The sequence below is a fragment of the Helicoverpa armigera genome, chromosome 22 (assembly GCF_030705265.1).
Source record: "Helicoverpa armigera isolate CAAS_96S chromosome 22, ASM3070526v1, whole genome shotgun sequence".
NCBI lineage: Eukaryota > Metazoa > Arthropoda > Insecta > Lepidoptera > Noctuidae > Helicoverpa > Helicoverpa armigera.
Genome location: NC_087141.1, coordinates 9,837,358 through 9,855,860, shown reverse-complemented (window position 1 = coordinate 9,855,860; position 18,503 = coordinate 9,837,358). Strand labels below are relative to the sequence as shown.

Genomic DNA, 18,503 nt, shown 5'->3' with positions numbered 1-18,503 from the left:
TTATTTTAAATTACTCGATGACGATGAGCACATTATTATAAAAATCGGTACCTTATTGTGCATAAACTTGTAGCTGTAGATAGGTATAGTTTGTAAGATAGGTAGTATTGGCTGTGTAAGTGGTAAATTAATTTAAGACGGAAATACTGAATTTTGTAATTTATTAAATAAAAATAAACGAAACAATATAGTTTAATGAAAGTGCAGTTTTATTATGGTTTTATTCAACTCCAAATCAAAATATAACTTTAAAATTAATTTCAAACAAACCAGTGTTTCAATGTGAAAAGTTTCTGCTATTATGTTTTACGTTTTCATCGCACGCACGCGTGAAATACTATCGGTCTATTTTTGAGCTATAATAAAAATGTAGTTAACTTCTTTGCTCTCTGCGTAATAATAATAATTCACCACTGCGTGTTATCCGAACGCGCCTTATTGACATTGACAGCTGACGTCAGTTGTCTGTCATCTCGTGCGTGACGTTTGTTCGTCTGATCACCACTCACCAGTTTATCAAGCTTCGCCAATATCTCACGAATACTTGTGATTGCAGGATCAGATCCTGCCAATATTGTGTTGTTAGGGTGCTAAAAGTGTGGTGAAGTGATGGGGAACCACCACAGTCACGAGACTAAGGTCGGTGGGGAGCAATCGGGCAGTGGCACCAGCACGCCGCGAGGCTCGCAGCGCGGCGCTGGCTCGCGCTCGGGCTCCGGCGGTGACTTGCAAGGCTTGGCGGAGGCCAAGGAGAAGGCGCCGCCGTCTATGGTGCCCGTGGAGAAGCTCGGCAAGGTAAGGATGCACTCGAGTGTTCGTTAATTGGCGAGGGTCATCGTCAGGGTTACATTGACGTTTCCTGTTGCTGTTTGTTTTGATTCGCGTTGATAACGATCGTATCGGTAAATCTCAAACGTTTGACAGATCGAGATTGGGTCGTCGACTGATTGAATCACGGAATGTTTTTAGAAAATCAACGTGACTAATGTGTTAGTTGCTAAAGATTTGTAAATATGTATGATTGTAATGCGAGCGCTTTTGGAGACGTCTCGTATCATCGTAGTTAAGTGTTATTTATGAGTGCTAGATAAAGATGATTCATAAAGATTCTGCAAATGTTCTTTATCTAAAGCTGGTAGGTTTTCTTCAAACAAAAGAGAATGATCATGATCCTAACTAGGAATAAAAACTATTACACTTGGCAATGTACAAGGCTGTTTAGTGTTTGTATTGAAACAACAGAATGAATGTTGTCTATGACTTGTAAATATTGTACAAAGCCTCCTGGTGAACTTGACCTTGGTCAACAGCCTCCTGAGGTTGTTGGAGTGACCTCAGGTGCCAAGGTTGTCTACAATTGTGGATTCATTTCAACTTTGTGTAATCATTATGATTTATAACTAAATAGTTTCCACTTAATATCATAAAAAATGAATAAGTAAGTAGGTAATTGCTTATTTATTTAGATGCTTTGCTGTGTTTATTTTAAGACATTAATTTACCCATGAGAAAATAAATCTTCTTATATAACTATGACATTAAATAACAATAAGTAGCTTGCTTTACCAAAAAATATTAAGAATAAAATATTATTGCTACTTTGACTTTTAAGTCAAAGTCAAAAAAGACTTCCAAAATGCATTAACAGTGATAGATCCTATTATTAATTTGACAGTAAATCTACAAGATTTATGCTTGTTAACTCAATGAATGAGCATTAAGACAAGCCCCAGTGGAATGTTCCCGCCGCTCTATGATGTAAACTGTCAGTAATTGGCGCCCCAATCATAATTACATGCATTGAGTGTGAATATAGATTGGCTTCAGCGGGCAGAATAACACAGAAGGTCTGCGTATGTAAACAAAAGTAGTAGAAACATCTTAGGAAATCTTTTATCTTGATGTCAATATTTAAATTAATTAGCTTCAATGACTTTAAAAATAACTATTGAAATATGCAAAAAAAACTTTTTAGATAAAGGTGGAAATCTAGCTTCCAACATAACATCAAAATCAATTCGAGATAGTTTCCGTTTACGAGCAATGGTACCACAGCCACACAGTCAGACATTCATACACATATTTGCTTCATGGACCAAAAACTTAAAATTTTAGAGATCTTTTTTGGGCAATTGATGAAAATCTTAAGGACACAATATATAGTGATAAGGAACATATTAAACAAGGTTGATGAATATATTGCAATTTATTTATTAAGATTATGTCTAAAATCCTAAAGCCCCTGTAGCGGGTAGGTATGTTAAATTACATCTAATCTATCATAACAGAGCAAATAGACACATCCTGTACCAGACGTGTTGAATATTTCTGTTTCGCAGAACTTTAATATAAAAACAGTAGTGTTCTCCCTACAATGAGAATTATGTATATGAAACTAACTACTGAAAGTTTATGAGATGTTTCTTGTACTTCTGATTTCCAGTTTATGGATCATTTAGTAGCATTGTTGTGGATGGAAATTAAAATTCTTGATTAGGACTAATATCATGTTTGATGTCAGTGTTGCAATAATTTTTGTAATATAAGACAACTTATATTGCTATATTTTATTAGGCTTAATTTTTGGGTTCCCTGCTCATTTAACCACGCATTTAGCAAACAATAAATTCTAATCTTCCCGGATGAATACATAGGTAAGTTAATGTGGGTAAATGTCATAACAAGCGCGAAATCAGATAACTAAAGAGGATTGTCCTCTATTGCCATACAACCCAAAACACGCTGTCTTACCTGTGTCCGTATATATTAGCACGCACGCATTACTGCCGGCTATCATGTGACGGTATCACATGACGCGAGCGACCGCCGACTCCAATTGATACAGATGCACTAATTGTCGGCGACGCTGTCACGCAGCTAATTACTTTATCGATTATTTACATCCAATCGATTCATTTGTATTAGTAAAATTACCAAGTATACGTCAAGTGTGTCTTTGTAAATTCATCGAGATATTTAGCTTCGTTTAAGTTGTTATGTGGAACTCATAAAACATAACTGTTTACAATAATGTAGTACCCTTTCTGTTTGAGATGGTAAACCATCAGAGGACGGACAGCGAGCCACCTATTACCTACTTACGGCGGACGCAAGTCGTCTCTTGACACCTGACGCTCATGATGTCTCTCACTACTACCGCAGCTTCCGGGATGAGAACATAACTATTTTAAAGCGTTTGCGTCCCGCAATGTCAATATTACCTTAGCAGGTACTGGTATAATAGGCTACGAACACGCTTTCAGGAGCCACCACAGATCTTACCAACTACGGCGCATAATGCTCAGTCTTTACAGTGTATTATTTTACCTTCTTCAGAAATACGCTTTTAAATAAGGTATGTATAGCATAGCTCAGGACCGCAGAAGTCTTATCCAGCCGCTGTGAACATGTCATATACATCCGTACACACGCAAATCATTCGTATTCCTGCCGATTTTAGATCCAACAACAAACAATGTGGACACGTAATCGATTTAATCGGAATCGTGTCCACTATCACAGCCATCACTATGAAATATCTTAATGTTTGTTAATATCGAGTAATTCGCCCGTGACAATCTTATCAGGCGTGCTTCGATAGATAGCCGTGATTCCATGCCAGTCACCACTCTGTTTATGTGGATAAATAAATACATTGCGTAAACTATACTCATAATAGTGACACCAAGAAAAACTAATCTAATTCAAAGAGTTATGCCATAACTCTAAGGTATTTTAAAGTTAAAATTACCGCAGAATCTATAATTAAAACAATAGTGATAAAATATAAACAATACTGGACCTTTTTGCGTGTGTTTAATTTTGAAGTGTGAATGAGTAACGAGTTGGTAATAAGTAAAAGTCTACGTAACAATGGATCAGTGGCAGAGCTTGGTGAAGAACATGCGCTTCTCTATCGTGGGCATACAAGTCAGCAGGATCAAGAACAAGAAAACTGCCTCTCCTACGTGTAAAGTACGTTTATTTACTGAAGACATTTATTTATTTATTAATGTAACATGGAAGACTTACAGCTAAAATAACTAGGAATAACACAAGTTTAGTTAACAGGGAGCCACTCACAGCAATAGTGTAACAATTGTAAAAAAAAATGAGCATACTGAGAGAGATTGCCAACCAGTAAGTGGCTAAAAAAAACATGTAGAAGCTCGAAAGGGCAACTGTGAAGCTAGGAACAGCAAAATACATAAACGATGTCCTAGAAGTCAAATGAATTCGCCTATTCTGAATTCAGCTAATTGAATTCCTCCCATAGCTTTTTATAGCTGCAGGAAATGAAACGTCAATAAACACCAAATGTATAATATTCCGCGCAGACAGGTGGCGTAGGTGCGGTCTTATTGCTTTTGGGAAACTTTACTGTTTCAGCTAGGAATGATGACGTTATCTCATAACCTGAACTACCAATCGCAGTAAATAATTTACGTCAGTAAAATGTATATTTCCTCAATAGTGTGAGAGAATGTTTTATTCTGTGTCAGAATATAATTCAGAACTCCGTTGAGTCCGTTTTTGGCAGATTTAAATAACAAAATTTTATTATTTTTGTTCAAAATTGCTGTCATTATTACGTTTATCAACTAAAAGCTATGATGGATGGCCCTTAATCGTTGTTAATGACTGATAACGAAACGATATTTGCACATGCACTCACTTAGATAAGTCAATACCATTCAGCATTGATTTTCAGACTGACTGTATTTCTAAATCTGGATAAAGAGGTCAACAAGCGAACATCCGCAGAATAAAGATAGAAGGAGGAAATGATAGTTTAACACAGTTTGCTCCACAAAGTGGCTTTCTCCGCTCCAGCGGTGCACGTTTCCACGGTGTGACGTCGCAATCAGCTGACTAGCGCGTTTCCATTGTTTGACGTGACGCCACAACATAATCTAGTGTAAACTGAACGTGACGTAGCGTGCACTTGACATAAATCAGCATAAGCTATTAATACGCTCGGATTATAAACAGATTAAGCCATAATGGCTAGGTAATGTGGAATATAAAATGTTTATTTTTGGATTTACCAGCTGAACTGGAGCGCCATATGCTTTTATATTATTACACAAAAAAATATACCTACATCTGAAGATGTTTACATAGTAGCCTTGAGAAAGGTCAGATACTGTATCGCTATTAAAAATTTCTAACTCATCAAAATAAATTGAAGATCCATATTCCGAATATCCCGTAAGAACTTTTGAATATTTTCACACTTTGCCTTCCGTTATAATCTATCCGTGATGATTATGATTACAAACCGTGATTCATATAATGAATAAATTCCTGCTAAACAGCCTCCTCGGTGTTACAAATTTTAGCACATTTGAAGTTGTTGATCTTCCTCGGATAACATATAATTGTTTGTTTACTTGTTACACACGTAACACGTTTGTGCGCAAGTTGCGTGTCAATATGTATTGCCTGTAAAATATATTAACGTTCTATTGAAATTTTGCACCATTTTTTAAATACAAGCCGGATATATAATGTTTACCTAAGTATGTTGTATATCTCTTTATGTAAATATGGAATGTAGAGCGTTTTAAAACATGAAAGAGCCATGATTGATAAGACTAGGTTGTTCAATACTCAATACTCAATAACTTTATTGCATTCCATAATGTGTACAGGCTGGTGGGTAAAATTAAAAGAAACAATTATGGACCCTGTCGGGCACAGCAAAGTTAGTTTATAGAGGAGAGGACGAAGAGCGCTTTTTAAACATAATAATATTGAATCTTTGTCATTCTACGAAGAATTGTTATTTGTCATTCTACGAAGAACTCAAACTCAAACTCAAAATTTTTTATTTCAAATAGGCCTATGAAAGCTCTTTCGAAACGTCAAAGTTAGGTGCACGGTTCCAAAGAGTTGGTCTCATGGAGAAGAACCGGCAAGAAACTCCATGGACACTCTTTTTGAAAGAAAATAAAAATAATTACAAACATACAGTTTTCTATCTAGTCCTGAGAATGTTATACAATCCAAATTGAGCTAAAAATGTATTAATAAATTATACAAAATAATTTTAGTGCCATCGTTACTGGAAAAATAATTTATATAATTCAAAGAAAAAATATATTGTGTTACTGTAACCAGTGTAACCAAGTTATTATATAATGCAATTTGGGGTCTTGCTGGCTTGGGCTTGGCTGGTCTGGGCGGAGGCACTCCCGTGCCCGTGGTCGCCGGGGAAGCCACATGTGCAGAGAAAAAGAAAAAACAATATTAATTTAACGCCAGGCATCACTGTCATTAATGTAATCCTGAATTTTATAATAGGTACGCCTTTTTAATCAAAATGTTTTTAACTACATTCTTAAACTTTTTATCAGTGAGATCAAGGATACATTTAGGTAGCTTGTTATAAAAACGTACACAATTCCCTAAGAACGACTTATTTGTTTTTGTTAGCCTAAACTTGGGAACCACTAATTTATGTTTGTTTCGTGTATTTAGCTGGTGAATGTCACTTTTAACTGTGAATTTATGGATGTTTTTGCGAACAAACATAATATTTTCAAAAATGTACAAGGAAGGTAATGTAAGTATATTAATTTCCTTAAAGAATTCTCTAAGAGGTTCGCGAGAGCCCATGCCATAGATCACTCGGATCGCCCTTCACGGCAATCCTTCTCATGTCCGATCTCTGTTTAAAATAAAAACTGTTTGTTACAGCTGCTGGTGCAGAGATCACAGAAAGAAGATGGCGTTAATGGTGTCACAGAGAAATCCTTCACAGTGAGTAACATAACGCATGCCTAGTGATGACAGAACACTGAAGTTCTATAAGTACCTTGTAGTAGGATAAGTAAATCAAATTCCATTCAGTCTGAATGATTCAGAGTGTACTTCCTAGCACATTACGCATTCCCTTAGCGCTACTCAAGCGATGTTCCAAAAAACCATCAAATTTGGCAGGAACCACCATATATTACTTTAAAATGGGCTATGGGAGTGAAGAAATGGTGAGTGTTCCTGTGTCTGCGCAAATACTTGTGCAGTGTACACTATAATATGTCCTGCACAGTTGGCTAATCTTCTTACATGAGAACAGCCGCCAGGACCCACAATCGGCTATTAAGGACATCATCATCATCACACTTTTAAGACCCCTTGTCGTATTGTTGCCTAACCCACGAACCTCTGGCTGTGATCTCCAGAAGTACCTGTTCCCGATGTACCCGGAGCTGGCGCGGCAGTTCTTCCGGCACATCCACCGCGCCGCCAAGTGCAAGAACAAGCACATCCCGCTCACCGCCTTCCGACAGCAGTGCGAGAAGATCCTCGCCATGCTTGATGACGCGCTCATCATCGAGACCTATGTCAGGTAACGCATAGCCAAATAATCGAAGGTATAGTTATCGGCACGGATAATGAGCTCTCGGCGGAAGAGTGGGGATCGCTTTGCGCACTGTACACTTAAAGGTACAAGTTGGCAACCGACCGCAGGCGACAACTGCAGACGACATGTCGTCGCTTCATTCAACTACGGAGGGAATTTCATAGAAATACATAGAAACCAGTAGTGTCGTTGCGACACGTCGTCTGCAGTTGTCGCCTGCGGTCGGCTGCCAACTTGTACCTTAAGGCAATAAACAAATAAATCACTTCTGCGCAGGTGAAGGTCAGGGCTTAATATCCTTGCCGATGATTATATATATCTAGAGAATCTAGAAAATAAAAAGCCCGTCTGCACAATTTCTCTGAATGCTCAATATGGAAATATCAAATACTAGCCAACCCAACAAACTGGGTATCGTTTGCCTAAACATTCTCTAGACCTCTACAAACATTAAAACCAAAATAATCCAAATCGGTCCAGCTATTCTTAAGTTTTAGTGAGACTAACGAACAGCAATTCATTTTTATATACAAGATGGGAATGTTAAATATACCTGCCATTCATTTGAAAGAGGTGGAATGGATCATCCGCCACAGTAGGACCGTAGCAGAATTTGGTGCAAGATTTTTTACTCGGACAAACTTTGTACATTGGTAAAACTATACTATACTATATTTTAAGATGTAGGTAAATGCGTTAATAATAACAGTTGCAGATTAGAATCGCATGTATCCTATCAGAATTACGGAAACAAACATCCGCCATGACTCATCACTTAGCTACTTTGATATCTAGACTTGTCGACTTTAAAGTACATACCTATACCTATTGTTAACTAAACCAACTAGGTAAAGGCACAGATTACTAGTAAAGGTAGAATTCCGTGGATCGCGGCTGTAGCAGTCGCGAGGCCGCGCGCTTGTGTCGCGGGCCTCGGCAGCGGTGCCATTTTCATAGGTTGACTATTGTCGCGCGCTTCTGACGACTGTCGTAAGCCGCGATCCACGGAAATCTACCTTAAATCATTTATATAAATAATGTACAGTCTTTACATTTATCAGTTTTGCGTATAAAAACCTACCTGTCTGTTGATGTCCAACGTTACACCGTCTGCGTTGTGCCTCAACATCTGTCAAATTGTTAAACTTATAACAATTGCCTTCAGTTACTTTTGTTTCGCTTCATTCACTCTTGAAGACAATGCGACACAAATAATTGCAAGGTCGTTATATCAGATTCGATTTAGTTGTACATTTGTTCACTTCACAAGACAACAATGCCTTTTGCTACAATTTACCAATTCTCTATGACAAAAGTACAGCCTTACTAGATGAAAGAGGCTTACATGGCTAGGACTAGGAAACTCGATGTTGACATACCTATTATAAAAAATCCACATACATTAACATTAGGAGTATCCTAACGGGTCTCATTTGTCTTGACAGCAGAAACTAATGAAGTTTGAAGAGTATCAAAAACATGTAATGTTATACACGATAATTTATGCAGAAACAACACATCCTCACATACATAAGTCATGGCATATATTAAGGCCGCAACGTAACATAAAACAATGAGAAACAGAGGAAAGACGCCCTTATTTGTAAGCCTATCTATTACATAGGCATGCCCATGATACTCTAACTGTAGTTCCTCCACAAAGGATATAAAACTATTAGTGCAAATGTCTGCCCCTCCGTCAGGATGTTCGCTGCGGAGACGGACGACAACATGGTGATGCCGGAGGGTCTGCGCAGCCTGCTGTACACCAGCTACAAGCTCTCCATGGACCACTATCCCGAGGGCCCACAGACCTGTCTCATGGTGAGCTTTCGTCTCCTCCAACATCACCGGTTTATGTAAATTCGGCGTGATACTTTTGAACCTTCTCCATCATATCTTAAATCTGTCTATTTCTCCTCCTCTCTCCTCCCGTCTAATGTCCATTCATATTCAACAGTCTCTTTCCTTTAATTCGTTTCCCTTCATTGCGCTGCCAACATCATCTTTCTCTCGACTGCAGAGTAATCTCCCAACTCGATCTTAGTGTCTGATGTATTTCCCTAATGTGGCATCTATCACTTGTCTCTAATCTTATCCGTTCAGTGTTGTCTGTGATGCTATAATGTAAGTGAATGTATGCAGATCAACAAGACGCTGTCGTCGGTGGTGAACGGCTGCTTCAACAACAAGGACATGCACAGCGTCGGCTTCGTGGTGCGCTGGCTCGAGGAGCACTGCCACAGGCTCATATTCCCTGTACATAGGTGAGTAAGTGAATGTATGCAGATCAACAAGACGCTGTCGTCGGTGGTGAACGGCTGCTTCAACAACAAGGACATGCACAGCGTCGGCTTCGTGGTGCGCTGGCTCGAGGAGCACTGCCACAGGCTCATATTCCCTGTACATAGGTGAGTAAGTGAATGTATGCAGATCAACAAGACGCTGTCGTCGGTGGTGAACGGCTGCTTCAACAACAAGGACATGCACAGCGTCGGCTTCGTGGTGCGCTGGCTCGAGGAGCACTGCCACAGGCTCATATTCCCTGTACATAGGTGAGTAAGTGAATGTATGCAGATCAACAAGACGCTGTCGTCGGTGGTGAACGGCTGCTTCAACAACAAGGACATGCACAGCGTCGGCTTCGTGGTGCGCTGGCTCGAGGAGCACTGCCACAGGCTCATATTCCCTGTACATAGGTGAGGTATTTAGTTGCTTTTTGCATTGCTAATATATACAATATACATTGCAAACCATGTGGCAGCACGTGTGACTTCATCTGTCAAATGAGAAGATAAAAAAAATAATCGGTGGATGTATCCCTACTAATATTATAAATGCGAAAGTAACTCTGTCTGTTTGTTATGCTTTCACGTCTAAACCATTGAACTGATTTTAATAACATTTGGTACAGAGATAGAGTTGACCTTAAGAAAGAACATAAGATACTTTTTATCCCGGATTCTTGAAGAATTCTCTTGGAAACGCGATATAAGCGAACTGTACGCGGGCGAAGCCGCGGGCGGAAGCTAGTTAGCTATATTTTATAAAGGCGACGTTCAAAATAGCGTTATTTACAGCCTATATAACACATCTCTTTTTCCTACTCCCTACTTAGATACTGCGTCCACATGCTAGCCACCCGTCACCGGGACATCGAAGCGTCCGTAGAATCGAGTGGTTCAGGCGCCGGCCTGGAACTGGGCACCCCAGTCCTGGAGCGCGGCAACTGGGCAGCTGGGAGTGCATTACTCCCAGTGTCGGTAGCCTGGCTGCTGGCGGGCACGGCGCCGGCGCTGTACTCGCGGCCGGTGGCGGCGCCGAGCGCGGGGCTGGCGTCGGCGGCGTGGCTGGCGCGGCTGGTCTGCGCGGTGCCGTCGCACTGGGTGCCGCTGTATGCCTCCAGAGATCATGGCTTGGGGGCCAACCGGTTCTTGCATCATACGCTGGCGTATAGGTATGTGGGTGAAGTTGGTTGTAGTTTTACTTTTCATCTTTAGTTGATTAGATATTTTTGCACTGGTTCATCATATTTATATGATTGTGACCAATGTTTCCTCATTTCCCCCATGTTTGATATAAACTGTTCTGCAGGTCAAATTTTTGCCCTTAGGCCTCTAAAAAGTATCACAATCCCTCAGTGGACATTATCTTTTGAATGGGGATTGCAGAAATTCTCTCATCATCATTAATTTAAGAGCCCAGCTCTTGTCGGTGCAGCTCCTTCCATTTACACCTATCTAGCGCCAACTCCTGAACTTCCTTATACGTCACAACCTTCACCTTTTCCTTAATTTGCTTGATGTAGCTATATCTTGGACGACCCCTTCCTCTCTTTCCTTCGACCTTCCCTTCCACGATGTTTTTGATAAAATCGTCGTGACGTATAAGGTGTCCTATCATTTTTCCTCTCCTATTCTCTATATTTTGCAATAGTTGCCTCTTAGTTCCTACTCTGTTTAGTACTTCCTCGTTAGTAACTCTTTCCGTCCAGCTAATTCTCTCCATCCTCCTCCAGCACCACATCTCAAAAGCCTCCAGTCTGCTTATATCCTGCTTAGTTAGCGTCCAAGTTTCACAACCGTATAACGCAATGCTCCAGATGTATGTCCTTATGAAATTTTTGCGAATTTTTTTGTTTATATTAGATCTAAATAAATATTTTTTGCTGTAAAAGGCTTGTTTGGCCATTGCTATTCGGCATCTGATATCAGCGGAACACCGAGAGTCCGATGTTATGTTGCTTCCCAAGTACTTAAAACTTTGAACTTGTTCTATTTCTGTGTTATTAATTTTGATGGTCTTATAAATTGGTGTTACTTTTGTTGTTATTAAAGTTTTTGTTTTGTTGACGTTAATTTTTAATTGAAATTCGGTGAAAACTCTGTCCATGTGGTTGAGTAAAGTTTCAAGTTGCAAGTGATCTTCCGCTACCGCTGCTATATCATCCGCAAACCGTATAAATAGTACCCTTTGCCCATTAAATTTAACACCTCCAAAAGGTTGTTCTGCTATTTTTGCTATTGCCTGTTCAATGAAAATATTAAATAATAGCGGTGATAGGGTACAGCCTTGTCGAACTCCCTGTTTTATTTTGGCTTTAGCCTTCTCTTCTCCTATTTCAACAAGAGTTTCCTGATTATTATATATTTCATATATTACTCGTCTGTCTCTAAAATCTATTCCTATATTTTTCAGGGTTATCATAATTTTTCTCCAATTTACTTTGTCAAAGGCTTTTTCTAAATCTATGAATGCTAAATATGTATTAAGTCCCAAATCTAGTCGGCGGTCTATTAACATTCTCAGTGCTAATATTGCTTCTCTAGTGCCTCTGTTTTTTCTGAAACCATATTGGTCTGGTCCTATCAATTGGTCTATTTTATTGTAGATTCTATTGTGGATTATTTTTAAAAGTATTTTTGAAGCATGTGTTATAAGGCTAAGGGTTCTATGTTCTTCACATTTTTGAGTGTTTGCTTTTTTGGGAAGCGTAATCAATTTGCTTTGGCAGTAATCGGTTGGTAGTTTTCCAGTTCGGTATATTTGCACAGATATTTCAAATAGTTCAGTTAATGCAAGGTCGTTGGAATTCTTTATCAACTCTATGGGAATTTCGTCTACACCAGGGGCTTTATTATTTTGTAGTGATTTTAATGCTGCATCAAACTCGCTCCTCATGATTTCAGGGCCGACGCTATCAGGATCAATTTCATCCTCAAGTTCTATATCATCAGGACACAATCCGTCACCTTTGTATAGCTCTTCAATATATCTCTTCCAGCGTTGCGAAATCTCTCTATTGTCAAAAATTAGGTGGCCACTTTCGTCTTGGATTACTGTGCTTTGTTTCTTTCTGCTTCTACTTAGTTCTTTGATGATTCTATAAGCCTTGTCTGATTGTCCTTTTTTAATGTGGTGCTCGATATCCTTGCAACGTTTCTCCATATCTAACTGTCTGCGCTCTCTACATTTTAAAGTTATTCTATTTGTTAATTTTTTATACATATTAATGCTATGACTATCATTTTTATTTCTATAAATTCTTCTATCTACCATCAAATCTACTATATCTTGGCTAAGCCATGGTTTTCTAGGAACAATTTTCTCTTTTCCCAAATATTCTTCAGCGCTAGTTTTTATTGCACTTTTTAAATAATTCCATCTTAATTCTACATTATGTTTAATAGACTCGAAGTCTTCACTATTCCTTAAATCAACTAATTTATCTCCTATATTATTACTATATTGCACGTGATATTTATTAGGTTTAATTCTTACTTTATTGAGATCAATTCTTTTTGGTCTATGTTTCCTTGACTTTGTTTTAGGTTCTAATTTAATGCTACTGACTAGTAAATTGTGATCAGTATTGAGGTCAGCTCCCGGGAAGGTCTTGCAAGTGGTAGCTTTTTGGATGAATTTATTCTTCATAATGATATAATCTAACTGGTAACGTCCAATGTCTCCGGGCATTTTCCATGTGTAAAGCCTACGCTTTGGCTGTTTAAATTTTGTGTTTAATATAGTGAGATCGTGTTCTTTACAAAATTGTACCAGCTTTTCTCCTCTTTGGTTTCTATTTCCTAAACCGTATCTTCCCACTACTCCTTCTTCAGCACCTTCTCCAACAACAGCATTAAAATCTCCCATTAAAATTAAGTTATCGTTGCTTTTTACTGTATCTATTACTGAGTCTATCTGTTCATAAACATCATCTATATCTGAATCAGTATAGCTTCCCGTAGGCATATACACTTGTACTATAACTACATTAAAGGATTTGGTGTTTAATTTTATTGCAGTAAGTCTGTCACTTAGGTGTATTGTGTTTTCTACAAGACTGCCCCATTCCTTATTCAAAATGATAGCCGTGCCATTTCTACCCTTTTTGTCACCCGTATAAATTACTCTATGGTTACCACTCCAATAATCTCCACTTCCCTCCCACCGTACCTCACTGATTCCCAATATATCTAAATTTAATCTCTCCATTTCAAATTTTAATTCTTCTAACTTTCCCTCAATTAGCATAGTGCGTACGTTCCATGTGCCCACCCTGCAAGGATTTCGCATGATGACGACCGAGGCAGCCCTGCTCCTGCCCCTGCCGGACTCGAACCGCCGCGGCATGTTACATCGCGGAAGCCCGTTGTCAAGACAACTATTTCCATTGTATCCTCTATTCATTGCTGCATTTTTATGAGGAAAGTTGTGCGGTAGTTTCCTCCTTGCAGAAATTCTCTCATGCTTGACATAATCGATTTTGCAATCCAAGATTTTATCCTTAATATCTGAAAATGAGTCACAATCCCTCCTTGGACACTAACTTTAGAATGGAGATTGCAGAAATTCAAACTTTCAACCCCAGAAGACCTTACGTATTCTAACTTGGTAATCTGATATTATTTCCCTCAGAGGTCCGACGCTGGTGCTGGTGCAGGCTGGCACCTTGGTGGTGGTGATATGCGCGGCGGCGGAGTGGCGCGAGACGCACCAGTACTGGGGCTCGCAGGACTGCGCCCTGCTGCAGCTCATGCCCACGTCAGTATACCTAGCTGGGGAACAGCCTCTTGGGGAATGTGACCGAGTTCATTAAACACAAATAGAAACGTTTTCTCTCTAAGTTTTGTCGACTATAGCGCGGAAAGTATATGCTACAACATTTTGTAATTCCCATCCATATAATAAATTACTTCCCTAGACTAAACAACTCTAAAAACATCCCTCATTACTTCAAACTTGGCTGCAAAACAACACTTTACTAACTGCAAAAAAGGGACCTTTATCTCTTTAACATTTTCATCTCATAGTAAGCTATTAAAATCTTGATTCCTAGCCTCCCAACATTTATTATGACAAAATCTTCATTCTAAACGCTCTTCTAAATTTTCCAGGTTCGCGGTAGTAGAGAAGGCGCCTAAGATGTTGTACCTGAACACGTGTATCCGCGGGTACCCCAAGGGGCTCCGCGCCGGGTCCGACCCGCGCAAGCCGCTGCTCAGCATACCGGAGGACTTCGACTCGCTCGTCTTCAAGGGGGTGCCCTACGAGCTGCAGTCTATTGAGGTAATAACACTTATTTAATAACACAAGAACATGTCACAAAGCGTTTATTTTAAAAATAATTTTAAAACAGCTCTTTTTGAACGTCAAAATTACATGAGATAAACCCCAAAAACACCCGCCGTTCATCACTTTCATACTTTCTTCTTTGTTCCGTGTTTTTACTGGAAAGAAGTGTCAATTTTGGCTATAACCAAGTTATTCGATATTCGATTACGAATAGGAGATAGATTCTCCTATTCTATATCTACGACTTCGCTGCTTAATAGAGACTGATTGATTTTCAAAATATAGATCTGTCGCCCATAATGTAAAGTAAACAATTTGACAAACCCATTATCAATTCATATTCTCTTTTATTAAAATTCTATTTTAAAGAATACGACAGTACTTTTAAATGGAAAGTTTAGGTATACGTCATATATTTAACAAATATAATGTTTGAGCCATTAATATAAGTTGTGTATCTGACACTGTAAGGCTAATATGTTTATATGTATGGCGCAGGTGTGGGGCTGCGGCGACACGGCGTCGCGGGAGACGCAGCTGGAGATCAAGAAGTGGCAGGTCAAGGAGGCTGAGCGACAACGACATGTACGTACATTATAATATACATAATAACTATAGACATACAACAATTATAACCAATTTTAAACTACGTTCATAAAGAATAAACAGCTTTATCTGTTCACTTCAGAAACTAGTTATTCTATCGACTTGAAATGCGCTTCTAGAATTACTGCTTTCCACCCCATGGTGCATGAATGGCGCTTCACTCGTTTTATTTACCCTAATAGTTATCCAATTACAAATATTTTCTTGAAATAAAAATTAGTCGACTTTGATTTATATCGATATCTATACCGATCTTTCACATCTCCAATCTTGTTCTAGGTGAAGCTGTCAGCTGCCGACTGGATCGAGCATCCCGACAGATACCTGCTGGAGCTGGCCGGTCGGCCGCAGTACAACAACTCGGCCAGCTAGTGATGTCATACACTCGATAGTTAGTGATGTCACCTCGACACAGTGCTAGTGACGCGCCTTAAACCTCGGACTATACTTGTAACCACTTATATGTCGATAACTCGTTATTAAGGCGTACGGTGGTGTAGCCCAAGTGACTAGTGATGTACACTGCGGTATCGATAGTCGCAAGTGTTGAACGCTTTACTACGTAAGTAGCGCACAAATGTGCCGTCTATCATATCATATATTTGCTATTATTTTTTCGACCTTTCTATCGATTTTTGTTCAGAATATCTCATTCATAGGGCCCAAATTATCCCTTGAAATTATGTCTTATTTGTGCACTTTTAAACTATTTGCTTTAAGAAATTAAAGCCACAAGACCTACTGGATTTATCCTACCATATTTTTATGTTTAGCACTGCCTCAACATTTGTGTGAATGAGGGTTTTTGAAATTTTTTCTGCCACCGGGTGGCGCCACGTATGCGTCTGGTCCAAACAGCTGTCAAATAGTATGGAATTGTAGGTGCCGAACTTATTGTTTATTGAAATTCTGTTATATTGGAAGTGTTATTGATTTTATTATGGACTACGGTCAGAATAAGGTTTCCGAACTAAAAATTGAGCTAAGAGAGAGGGTGCAAAAGTCACTGGTACTAAGGAAAAGCTTGTTGAAAAATTTGTTAACACAATATGATTTAGTTTTTTTTTATTTACTCAACCGCAATAGTAAAACAATAATGCAGTGCTTTAATTATAAAATAAAAAAAACACTTAAATCGTTCACTATTCATAGTAAAGATAAGCACTTTGACAGTTATTGGACCTGACGACTCGGTGCTGCCACCTCGTGGATTGCCATTTTAGAAAACCCTCATTGTTTGTGAATCGAAAATGCACAGTCAAGTCGTTTACTGCACTTCTATGTTATAATCTTCGACACGTACTTATTATTCGTACTTAAACCTTATTTATTTCACCCTTATATCTATCAACTTAGTCATTTAAAAACTATAACTCTTATTGTTTAACTTGTCTTGCTTGTTTCCCAAAAACTAATAAATCTTTGCTAAATAAAAACCTTTTTACAGAAAATCATAATGTTGCTCAATGAGAAAATGATATTTTCGTATGAAAACATTGCTTCATTTATAAATGTGTCAGGCTGGGAGCTGAGGCGATTATGAAGTGCCTTTTTAATATTTTATCAGTTTTTTGACGAAATCATAAAAAGGATTGATTTATCAGATTGAATTCGGCCTTAAAAATATAGTAGTCTTATATTTTATGATAAGCCTTGCCTGATAGAAGAAAAATATTTTTATTGTAACACATGAATTATGTAACAAGTTATTATATATTGAACTCATAATATTTGTATTTATAATTAAGTATGGGTTTGTATTCAAAGCCTAACATTTTGATATTGAAGCTCACTAATATTATATCGTTATTATAAAGTACCTACAAGTTGCTTTTAACATGAAAATGAATTTGCTCATTCTACAGTCACCTACACAAGGCCTTTTAGATACAGATGCATTTTACTGTATGATACCAAATAATATACCTGACTGGCAGAATGAAAACATGTTTGATAATGAATAGAGCACGAAGTTTAAGAAGCATTTGACGCGAGCTTCATATTAGTTGTATATCGTTCCTATTGTATAAGCCATATTCGCGAGTCACTTAGGATCTATGTAATTCTCATAAACGGTGTTTTGTTATATTATAAATGGACCAAAATGTTAAAATAATATTGTATTTAAATGGTAAGCAGCCAGTTTACGTGTAAATGTAATATGTTGGCTTGAAACGAATCGCGATCTCAACTGTTTGGCGAAATACAAGATGGCCGCCACGAATAATTATATCTTTAATGTTTTTTAAAATTATTGACGAGATCTTATAAGTTTTAGTATGAATTTAGGTTAAAACCCATTTTGTCATTATAACAAAGCAATGAAAAACGAACAGAAAAGTTATTTTAATATAAAGATGGCGCCTGATTCGCTTGTGGTCATCTCAACTGAAAATGATTGGCTGTCGTTATTGATATTATAAGAGATCGCGAGTAACATTTTATAGTGTCAGTATAACAAGCTGTATTGCTATTTACATTGTTAAGATTTATTGTTTTATGTTAGACATCACAGGCATTAGCTTGACGTAACACGCAGTCAGTAACATGCGCTTTGTAATTGTAATATAGGTGCTATTGAATGCTTTGTAGATAGGTAAGAATTTTGTGTATTATAAATGTAAATTATATTAATAAATGAAATATTTTATTATGGTCTGTTTTTTTTTAAGTACACTACGTCCAGCCTTCTTTATCTTCTAAAACTATTATCTCAAGGACTACCAGCTGTGGTCCATCTTGTTGAAGGTTCTTGGAATTGGCTTGAATTGTTTATCTATATATCATACGCGTATACGTTTTCCGCCCGCGGCTGCCGGCGGCGACCTTCTCAAGCTTTTTAAGCGATAATGGTCTTTTAAGTATAGAGTTAAAGTTGAAAATTATTTCACTGAAAGTGCTCGCCGCGTCGCTGCTTGCTGCCATTCCCGGTCTTTAAAATCCAGAAACAAAA

General features: G+C 38.2%; 1 protein-coding gene across 1 annotated transcript; it reads left to right on the top strand.

The window, feature by feature from the left end:
• Positions 1 to 406: 406 nt before the first annotated feature.
• Positions 407 to 18,203, top strand: LOC110378699 (uncharacterized). Its single transcript, XM_049842898.2, has 10 exons — positions 407 to 795; positions 6,703 to 6,765; positions 7,188 to 7,354; positions 9,073 to 9,193; positions 9,515 to 9,636; positions 10,488 to 10,826; positions 14,288 to 14,413; positions 14,767 to 14,938; positions 15,443 to 15,529; positions 15,830 to 18,203. The coding sequence occupies exons 1-10, from the start codon at positions 610 to 612 to the stop codon at positions 15,920 to 15,922; spliced, it is 1,476 nt and encodes a 491-aa protein (XP_049698855.2). The 5' UTR covers positions 407 to 609; the 3' UTR covers positions 15,923 to 18,203.
• Positions 18,204 to 18,503: the final 300 nt, after the last annotated feature.

What these genes read in the sequence shown, in the direction of transcription:
- LOC110378699 (XM_049842898.2), top strand. Translation starts at nt 610, where the DNA reads ATGGGGAACCACCACAGTCACGAGACTAAGGTCGGTGGGGAGCAATCG. An exon ending in TCACAGAGAAATCCTTCACA is followed by an intron (nt 6,766 to 7,187) that starts GTGAGTAACATA and finishes TGTGATCTCCAG; the next exon opens with AAGTACCTGTTCCCGATGTA. An exon ending in CTCATATTCCCTGTACATAG is followed by an intron (nt 9,637 to 10,487) that starts GTGAGTAAGTGA and finishes CTCCCTACTTAG; the next exon opens with ATACTGCGTCCACATGCTAG.